This window comes from Seriola dumerili, unplaced genomic scaffold, assembly GCF_002260705.1.
Source record: "Seriola dumerili isolate Sdu_G_001 unplaced genomic scaffold, Sdu_1.0 BDQW01000113.1, whole genome shotgun sequence".
Classification (NCBI taxonomy): Eukaryota; Metazoa; Chordata; class Actinopteri; order Carangiformes; family Carangidae; genus Seriola; species Seriola dumerili.
Window position 1 is genome coordinate 2,245,681 of NW_019174368.1, and position 10,985 is coordinate 2,256,665.

Genomic DNA, 10,985 nt, shown 5'->3' on the forward strand with positions numbered 1-10,985 from the left:
CCTTTCGTCCTTGTGCTTTTTTTTTTGTTTTGCAGTCAACTTGCTCTCTCGATCAGCCGCTACCTGATGTGGCTGTCCAACTCTTGGAGAAAGCTTGGTTAGTAAACAACAGAAGTAACTTGCAACAGCAGTATCCAGATTCTCCTCCAGAGAAAAGTGCGCGCTTTGAACGCAACTGATGCTTTTTCTCTCTCTCTCTCTCTCTCTCTCTCTCTTTTCAGGGACAGAAGTTACAGATGCTGACTCCTCACCCCCTTTGCCGAACCAAGGAATGAGCACATCATCCTCCACTCTGACGGTTGGAGTGTCTCCGCCCTCCTCCTCCTCTCCTCCTCCTTCTTCTCTTCCTCTCCTACTCCTCCTCCACTCTTAGTTTTTCCTTTTACCAGCTTGATGCTCTCATGTCTCACCACCTTTCACTCATAAACGTTTATGTTCACCAAAAGTGGGGCATCAAGATGACAGCATATTTTTCAACAGCATATTACCTAATTACCCCCCCCCTCCGACACACACACACACACACCTCTTTCCAGATGCGTTCAGGTTGCGCTGACATTAAAAATGCATCTACTTGCATAACTTAAGTCTGGGTCTCTATGGGGCGTCACCTCCTCCAGGTCTCCCTGCAGAAAAGTAGAGTAACCTTCAGTGACACTCAGCTTTTGTTAGGGGTTCTCTCTCATCGTGTTTGTCATGGCTGTCTGTTTGTGCACACAGAAAACAGTGGGGTGTGGAGAAGCACATTTACATCCTGCTTTTTTGCGTAATATAATTTTTGACACGAAGCCCTTGGTTTGTCAGTATGCATTCGGCTTTCTTTCCAGGTCTGTGTGTGTGTGTGTGTGTGTGTGTGTGTGTGTGTGTGTGTGTGTGTGTGTGTGTTAGTTTGGGGCAGTGCATGGGTGCACGTATTACTCCGTGTCACTGTGTGCTGCGTTGCTTAAGGGTTAGTCTATTTAAATTCACACTGAAGGCAATGTTAGTCACCACTGGAGAGTAAGAGGAAACGGGAAGGGTAGATTTAATGAAAAAAGTGGGATGATAACAGTGGGCCAGAAAAACTGAGGTAACTGTGTGAGGGAGCTGTGGATGGAGAGAACGAGGAAGAGAGAGGAGAGACACAGGAATCCATCTGAGCTCACTGCAACATACTCATCTGTACATGGTCAGTGTGTTGCAGCTAGAGGCTGCAGCTTGTACTGTTGTTAAAGTCTCTGCAGTGTTCACGATGATGCTTTCCTTATTACCACTCTTCCTCTTTGCTACTGTTCTATTGGGATTTTTTGAGACTTCTCCTATTGTCCCATTACATAATGTTGCAGCATCTGCCAGTGATGCACAAGGCAACAACACAGTCTCTTCTGTAAACTGCCGTACGTTGCCTTGAAACATCGCTTCACCAGTCACTGTTAGTAGCTAATAATGACCTAATGGCCACTGCTATTTAACTTAATGACATGTTGTAGCCAGACGTTAATGCCTCAGTGGACGACAAGTGTAAGAGGAAAAGCTGTAAAGAATCAAGTGTGACTTGAATTTCACATTCAAAAATAACTAAATATTCTCAGTGGTTCTATCCCCCTGATGGATGGTGTGATGTCATATTTACTTTTACCTGGCCCCTTAAAGGCATGTAAATGTAGTAATAGATTAATTTAATTATCTGTTTAATCAATACACAAGCAGGATGTTTGTTAATGTGATATGTGAAATCAAGTTCTTAAAAAAACAAAACAAACTAACAGTGATTCATACTTTATGGACAAATGAATCCAAAATAAAATTGTACTCAGTTTTTTTTTTAATGATTTCTTTTGGTTTTCAAAAGATGCTTCAACAGTTAGGAAACAGAAATAAGAGCAGGTGTGGATAAGCTGAAGGGTAGAGTACATTTACAGCTCGACAACAGATTTTTAATTATAATACTTTCACAGTTGCATCAAATACACTCCGATGAGATTATAATCATACCCTCCCCCCCTTGAACATTGGTAGAACAACACAACAGGTGCTCCCTCAAAGCAGTCCGTGGTGGCACAGGCTCCAGTCTGCCAGACTCCCATCAAATCTTTATCCCTTTGCAGTTTTCTTTGCATGAGGTGAATTGTATGATGAATCAGCCACAGAAAAGTCATTTCTGGAGAGGTTCAAGATGTTGTACCCTCCCTCGTCCTCACTTCTCCCAGCCTTTACCTCCTGGCTGAGTGGGCAACCTGAGCCCCACTAGGCCTGCCACTTCTTCTGGGCTGCGCTCTCCCTTGCCATGGTAAAGGTTGTGCAGGGCCAGGTGGTTCCTGGTAGATGCCAACAAACACAGGTATGTGTGTGAGTCATGGTGTGCCTCCTGCTGGGCACGGCAGTACCTTTCTCCTGTTACCTGTGAGCGGGGAAAAGACAGAAAATATTATAACACCGATGTTGGCTGCCAAATAGTCAGTTCGTTTACACAGTATTAGTCACTTTCTTTTCTTGCTTTGTTTATTAAATCAGTCACCACAAAGAAAATATGAAACAAATGAACATTTGAAAATAAAATCCTTAAGGTCTAGCTGGTGGGAAACATGGAGCTCCAGTGACAGAGTACAACATAAACAGATGTGCCATAGTTTTCTCTTCATCTACTGTAAAAGCTACACGGACATAAAGCATTCGGTCCAGTCTCGACAGAGCTTCACATATACTCAATAATGCCTTTGGGTCAAAGCTGGGACAAATACACACTGACAACTGACAAGCAAGAGTTCCTCTTAGCTGTTTTGCTTCACTGACTACACATGCATTCAACTGCCCTGGTACGCCGTGTTCTCCCAAGCATAAGTAATACAAGCTTTAAGCCTACATGTTTAAAACCCCCAACCCTTTATTTCAACAGGCAGCTGTGTATTGGGTAAACAGAAAAACATAAGGAATCACAAGCACTTAAGTGGCCATGATGCTTATTAACGGTGCAAGTTTCAAGGAAGATTAGTCATACTCATTATAAACATGTAGCTATAATACATATATAGCTGAATTTAGGGCTGTTGAGGGATTTATGTGCCAAATTGATAAGCTAATTGAAAATAATAATAATAATAATAATAATAATAATAATAATAATAATAAATGTTCTGCAGTGCTTTTGTTGCTGTGAAGATGAACCTCATCATGCAGGACTTCTAATGAATGTCTAGAGTTTGTTCCGTTAGCTATTTAAGTATCTATTTACTCCGGCGGATGGATATGAATTCCTTGACAACTTGTTTCATTCATTGAAACTTTCTAAACTTTTTTATGTTAGATGAAACATATTGCGGATAGATGATCAGAGTAAATGATGCCGTGAATTTATTAAATTTGCATATTAACGCCTATCGACGATGATTTAAACACACTCCGGTGTGGGCGCACACCTATAGAGTTAATTAACCATTAGACTGAGAGGGCAGTTAAACACCTGCGCCTTAACACTGACCTGTGCTGAGGCTCATTAGCTTCTGGCTAATGTTAACGTGTCCTTCTGCCGAACAGTCACCTTGCGTTGAACTCTTACTTTTAAGTATTACACAGTTGTCAAAAACAACACTCCGGTGTCAGGCTGGGTACCCGCTCTAATCCTACGTTTTGTGAAAGGCTGGAACGCAAAAATAATTTTCACATTACAAGCAAAATTGCCAACGTTATGATTCAAGAGATATCGGATTAGCTAACGTTAGCCGTGCAGTTTGTGATGGCAGCTAGCTGAGTTAGCTAACATTAGCCGAAACACAGTTGGTGAGAAACTCGCCTTATTTTTACGAAATTGGTCCAGAACATAGTTGTAGGCCAGAGACTTTTTGTAACTCGGTCCCTGGATGGCACGTAGCTCTCTCAGTATCCCTCGACAGACTCGTAAAGGCGACGACAGCGTTGCCATGTCTGAGGGTTGTTGTGATTGCTCGGCGGATGAGTCGAGCCAGGCATGATCAGTCCAACACCGCACAGTCGATCTGGTGACTGCGCTTCGACCACGAGGCGGCGGTGTGTCACACTAATAAGACACAAGAGATAACTTCTTCCTAACATTTCCCTGCAACAGTTTTGAGGTAATGTGAATTAATCTAAATATATACAGAGTTAGTGTGTAAATGAATGTGTAATTGTGCAGTGTAACGTTGTAATATGCAACCTACAGCCTACGTTCACTTTTTTAGTGTGTGTTTGCCATCTGGCGTTGACAGAATCAGCTGTTCCTTCCTCAGCTCTGGATGTAAATACATAAAGAAGGAAACAGCTGATGTTCTCCATCTCTCTTCACTTACTGTTAAAGCGTTTAAAGGTGCTGAGCCCGACTTGCTATCCTGAAGCAGAGGGCAGTGGCTGTACTTGAGCTCACAGTAATAAGGAAAATAGCATGAACACAGGGTGAAGATAATGTTGACTGTGTCTTTTATCACCTTGTCCTCTCTTCACTTATTCTATATCATTTTTTGTTTTGTTTTACAGATGTCTGAGAGTCAGCGAAAGCTCGAGCAGAGGCTGTTAAATATGTCACAGAACCAGTGTGGTGCTTCCCACTGTGATGGGTCCATCCAACATGAGCCAAGAGAAAGGAAAGCTGCAGTAACTGTCTCTCCTCATTCACACGGACTGCGCCTTCAAATTCACTGTGAGGTAATTTCATAAAGTCCTCATGCATTTATTCAAAAATTAAGCAAAACTTGCTTAAAATGTTTGGCTCCTCAGTCTTACACATCCCCACTTGTCATTATAAATAAGACTGGACTGGAGTTGGATTGTGAGTTAAGTAATCACTGTCTGATAAACGGGTCAGCAGAGGAGACTGAGGGGACTGTGGGGATTTGTAATCATATTTTCTTTCAGGATCTGTCAGCATCTCTCTGCCTCCCTCTGTCTCTTTCTTCCTTTTACTATAAATAACAACTTTATTATAGATAGAACAAAACCGTACATGCACTGCAGTGTTGGCTGTGGGAATAAATTGACAACAACTTATTCCCGGATGAGGAAAAAAAAACCCAAAAAATTGTGTAGTTTACCCCACACTCTTTTTAGTGTAAGTCTCTTTAAAGCCTATTGCACACAGTGCAGTGTCCTGTCTTGGTTGCATACTAAGTGAAATGTAATGATTCCAGTAAACGTGGTCATTTGGCACATGTCACTCCAGAAAGCAGAAACAGAGAGAGACTAGGCTCGTGTGGAGATACACTGCAGTCTTTGCCTTTTGAAGGCTGCTTTTGACCAACCTATCTTTGTGTGCAGTACTTGCTTTGATTTGGACACTTTGTTGGAGCGGTCATCTGTCACCATAGCAACACTGAGTTTGGCTTAGGGCAAAATGCAGAGAAAAGGATCAGTTCGCTTCACAACGTAATGGATGTGAACGGAAAGTCCTTTAATGCTTTTGTCTGATTTAAAAAAAAAAAAAAAAATCTCTTTATGCATCACGGGGAGCGTGTGGCGTAAAAAAAAAAAAAAGACGACACTGCGTCTTCCCACAGAGATGAGGAACACTGATGTCAGAGCAAAGCAGAACTCCTGCCTTTTTACATCTGACCTGTGAAGTTTGAACGTGGACTCACTCTGCAAATGGATCACGGTGATACCGGTGATCACAGTGATGCAGCTGGAGTGACACGCTGCTAAAAACCGAAGCGGTGAATCTGTCCTCCGACGTTCAAACAGCAGGCGCTGGGATGCCCTGAAGGCAGGTCACAGGTCGTTAGCCTTCACGGACCATCACTTTACTCCCAGTGTTTCCAGTTATTCCAGCTTGTGTATTGATAATTGACTCTAGGGGGAGCCAGTCTCTTATCAGTTTCGCACACCGGTTTGGTTCCTCGACATTTGTTGGAAGGCACCCCTCTCCTCCTCCTCCTCCTCTCTCTCTCTCTGCCTCTCTCTCTGCCTCTCTCTCTCTCTCTCTCTCTCTCTCTCTCTCACTCACACTCTTTCAATGAATACTAATGCAGAGAGTGGGCCCACCTCCCTTCCTCCCATCTTTTCGCAGGGAAGGGCGGGAGAGGGGAGACAGAGCAATTCCAGCTCAGTATCCTTCCTCATGAGGCAGGCAGTGCTTGACTAGCAGCAGCCCCAATGCCTTTTTTTTTTTCTTCTCCCACTGAGCAATATTGATGATACTGTGCATTGCTGCTGCAACAATGTCTAACCTGTGTGAGTGGCACGTGATATCAGACCAGAGTTGAGAGAGAGAGAGAGAGAGAGAGAGAGAGGGAGAGAGGAGAGGACATCTGTGGCTTTTGTCATCTGGATGGGAAGTCTTTTTTGGGAGGAGAGACAGAAGAAAGCAGAAGGCAGCCGGGGAAGGGGAACAACTGGCAACAGCCAATCCCCCCTTCCACATATAGACTGGAGACAACGGAGGCCACTGGAGTATTTGCTTTTATCTTTCGTTTTTTGTTCTTTTTTTTCCTCATCGCGCTGCTGGGAGGTGCTTTACCTTTTCATTTGCTTGCTCTCTCGGTCCTCTGTCTTCTCATCTATTTCGCCATTTACCTGGTCAACAATTTCTTCTATTTATGAGCCAGACAAGGAGGGAGAGAGAGAGGCAGAGAGACAGAGAAAAAGAGAAAGAGAAAGAGGAGGGGGATTTTTTTTTTTGCCCCCCTTTATCCTCTTTTTTTCCCCCCCCTTCATTCATTCCTCCTTCCCTTTCCACTGCTATCACTTCCAGCCCTTTCTATCCCTGTGCAGCCCACGCTCCCTCCTCCCTTCTCCGCCTCCCTCCTCCTCCTCCTCCTCCTCTTCCTCCTCCTCCTCCCCACCACTCCACTCACTGTCCACCCTGTAACTTTGGCTACTTTTTTGACTCCACCACTGTTTTAATTTCCTTTTAAAAAGCTTTAATAGAGACATTTTAATTGGCTTGCTTGTATTTTCTATTTATGCCTTTTTCACTGTTGTACCTTTTCCTATTTTCCCCCCTTCTCTTTTTTCCTCCCACCATCCTATGCATCTTTTTTGGGCGATTCTTAAATCTAACCATAGGTAGGTCTATTTAGTGTTTAGTGTCTGTCTCAAAGTCTTTGTTCCTTTTCTGTGTATGCAAGGTGTTTTGTGTGGGGTACACACCTTGACACGCACACGCACACACGCGCACACACACACACACATGCACACACACACAAACAAGCTCGCCCGGCCTACAATCTAGCTCTGGCTCCCCTCCCATCCGGCTCTCAGCTGATTGTTGCCTCATGCCATGTCATCGTCACGTCACGCTCCCCATGCATCCTCAAATCTGTGTTTTCTGACTTGTTTTTTCTTTTTGTTCTCCTCCACTGAGACCACAGTGACTCATCGAGCAAGCACCTTCTCCAGCCGTCATCACGGAACCACATTTTGAAAGCCGTGTCATTTCTGTGTTGTTGCACAAAAGTCTTTTCTTTCATTAAAATGTCTGAAATGCCCCTTTATCTCACACCACCACCACCACCACCACCACCACCCTCCTCCTCCTCCTCCTCCTCCTCCTCTTCCTCTTCCTCCTCCTCACGCGTCCTTTTGTTTTCTGTCATGCACATTCAGAGACGTCAAAAAAACGCCACATCCGTTCTGCAGAGGAAATGTACACGATTAGCAAACTGAGGTGCGTTTAAGTTCCCTCGCTCCATGTTCATCAGGTGAAGGTCAAACTGAGCAAAGGCCTGATTCATGAGCAACAGTAACACTGTCCACTCTGTCGGGGTATCATCTGTGTTTATACACTCCTCTGCCTCCTCCTTTTTCCTCTGCCCTCGTTTCCTCTCTCCTCTCTCTCTCTCCCCTCTCTCTCTCTCTCTCTTTCTCTGTCTCGTATCTTTCTGAACTGACTCTCATTCCCGCAGACAGACACACACAAGCACTCAAAGAGAATGGACTAGGAAAAACAAAAAACAAAAACTGGCTTCATCATCCAGAGGATTTTTTTTCCCTTTTTTTTTTTTTTTTTTCTCCCTCCATCATAATTTTCACTTTTTTTTTTTTTCACTCACTTTGCTTCAAGCTTTCATCTCTTTAATCACCTCTTTCCACTTCTGATTTTCTTCCATCACTTCCACTCTCACCCCCTCTGCTGAATTGATCCACATATTGATTTATTTGTTGTTCCATGTTTTTTTTTTTTTGTTTTTTTTCATTTGTCGTCTAAAATAATTTCTTGTCCTACCACTCACACGTCATTGACTTGCCTGCATCAGAGACGAGTTGCTATTTATTTTTCCATTTTGGTGACGTGATTTATTATTATTTTTTTTTTGCAATTCATCAGCTTGACTACTTCCATTTATTGAAATACAGGCGGCAGATTATTCATGAATATTCTTACGAATTTAAAAAAAAACAGAGAAGAGGTTTGGCTCGGAAGTATTAAGCTGACTGCAAAGTAACTGAATAATTTGGTGGTGTGTGTGTGTGTGTGTGTGTGTGTGTGTGTGTGTGTGTGTGAAAGCTACAGAGAGGCACAGCAATAGACAGATGCATAGCAAAGTGAAGCAAACCACACAACTCATTTCCTTGTTCATGCCATCTTTTATATTTCCACTTTTTTTTTTTTTCCTGAAGGAGATTTAATGCCTCTCCTCTTCATTACATGAAGATAATGGGAAGTGGGACTTTTGAGCAAGCGTCACCCTGATAAAGGCACTCTGGATATAGCCGTTTTCCTGTGGAATTACCCTTTAAATCCTGGATTTGATTCCAAATGACAAAAATAATTAACAATTATCAAAAACTCTTCTAAATTCGGGACACTATTTTTTTCTGACATTTTTTTTTGTAATGGGACTGAAGCTGATTTCAATATTTCTTTTTCAACTATTGAATCTTAATGGGATTTCACTAACGCGGATTAAAGACTCAAGCAACATCTTTGTCTATTAGTTGATGTAATAGCCATGATTCTCACAATTTCTCCAGCCTTCAAAATCGATTAAATTTAATATTTCTCAGTGTTAAGGGTTAAATAGGTGAGTACGGTTTGAATCCACACATGCTGTTGCTGTTGCATGTTTTGGATGATGATTATTATTGATGCAGATATTCACCTTTAATACTTTTGGTCATTAACCAAGTATTTATATGCCTGTGTGTGTGGGTGTGTGTGTGGGTGTGGGCGTGGGTGTGCAGACCTGTCGTGTGTGTGTGTGTGTGTGTGTGTGTGTGTGTGTGTGTAGGGTTAGTCAGAATTTAAATGGATATTGACGGATTATCACAGATCTGTAATTTCCCTCACACATCACCACCATTTATCCTTTTGTAGTCCCCCCCCCCCCCCCCCCCCTCCCGTCCATGAGCTTTTAATTCTCTGATACATTTTATGCATGTGAAATAAAATCACACACATACGCTCAGATCTGTTCATGCAGTGAGTGTCTGATAATTCACTTCACATGTTAAAATGAATCTCCATACTTCTTCATCCTTATAGTTTTGTACTCTAGTCCTTCTGTCCGCTCGATGGAGTGGCCACTTCTGCCTATCAAATCATCTGCTCAGTGCTGCTCCACACTCTTATTTAAAGTGGCAGAGACAGAGAGAGAGAGAGAGAGTGTGTGTGAGAGGAATATATATGTAGATCAATAAAGTAATCTACATGAAGAGGCAGACTACATTGCCCTTTTCTCAGTGTAATTATTTTTATCTGCTGTTATTCCAAAGCTAGAGACTGGCAGTGTATCTCATCTCCTTGTGGAGTGTGTGGGAATGAAAATTTGAGTCTGCAGCAAAATTCACATTCACACCCACTCACTCTCTCTCTCTCGCTCTCTCTCTCTCTCTCTCTCTCTCTCTCTCTCTCTCTCTCTCCCCCTCTCTCTCCCTCACACACACACACACACATGCAGTCACTTTGTCCATCTATCCATTGTAGGTCCTGCAGCGATTGACCCCTTTTCTCTGATTAACTTTCCTATCATTTGGCTGACAGCAGTTTGAATTTATACCGTGTGTGTCTACGCGTGTGTGCGCACGCCACGCGGTCAAGGTTACGGCTCCATACCTGCGAAATCCACCTGAGACCTGGTCTCATAACCCAGGAGCCATTACCCATTCTGCTCGGTGCTCTTGGCACACATGTGACCCCTGTAGCCTATCTACAGATGGGCACTTAAGCCCAGGTAGTCTGTCAAAGCTGTCACAGCTGCCACGCTGCAAAATGGATGTCTCGGGTGCAAACTCTGCCTCCTGACACATGGCTCGCCGCTGTCTTTTTACTGTAATCACCACAAAAATAGCACTTGTCAGTTTTTATGAACAGATGAAACACACTTATATCGTTGTCTTGACCATGTGGTGGAGGGAGGCAGCAGGAAAATGGACAATGATGTGAACGTTATGTCCCCGCTCAGATGGGAAGCTGCGGTTATACAGCTGATTTGACTAGCGCTATGCAGAGGACGCTGACAGCGGTTTCAGCGGTCCTTCAGAGCATAGCTGGGTGGTAGAGTGAGCAATCACTGTCCAAATGAACAGTTTGGAAGATGGATACAGCTGAGCATCACTTCCATGCAAATACAGAGGTGATTTGTTGGCAATCATGGCGACACACGCAGCTTCTTTGTCAAGCGCTGGATTACGTTTGTGATGATGATTTTTTAAGCTTTTTCCAAATGAATCGCAGGTGTTATGACAGAGTCACCTTGGAAAGCAGAATCGTATTTGGTGTATTGATGAATGTACCTGCCAAATGTCACAGTGCAGTTAATGTGTTGTTTGTTTTTTAGTGTGATGCTAAATTTAAAGTGCACCTTCAATCTGAGATCAATAATGTTTGTGTGTAAATTGCCAGCACATTTTATTTATATGTAGCACTAATTATATATTTTAAGCGTTGTGTCAATTTTTAGTGTCTGAAACAGTTTGATGCCAGAAGCTTACGTGGAAAAAGAAGTCTGCCAAAAGTCTCCAAACAGAGCTTAAGAGATTTCATAGGCACAGTGTTTGCAGTCGTCATTGATAAACAGGCCAGGAGAGGAGACAGCAGGGGCTAAGGAGATTCATAATCC

The 10,985-nt window shown here is 43.1% G+C and overlaps 1 protein-coding gene across 1 annotated transcript; it reads right to left on the bottom strand.

Moving 5' to 3' along the window:
- Nucleotides 1–1,791: 1,791 nt before the first annotated feature.
- Nucleotides 1,792–3,953, bottom strand: fmc1 (formation of mitochondrial complex V assembly factor 1 homolog). The gene is made up of 2 exons (XM_022748011.1): nucleotides 3,770–3,953; nucleotides 1,792–2,380 (listed from the first exon to the last, which is right to left on the bottom strand). Exons 1-2 carry the CDS (start codon nucleotides 3,896–3,898, stop codon nucleotides 2,177–2,179), a joined length of 333 nt encoding a protein of 110 aa, XP_022603732.1. The 5' UTR covers nucleotides 3,899–3,953; the 3' UTR covers nucleotides 1,792–2,176.
- Nucleotides 3,954–10,985: the final 7,032 nt, after the last annotated feature.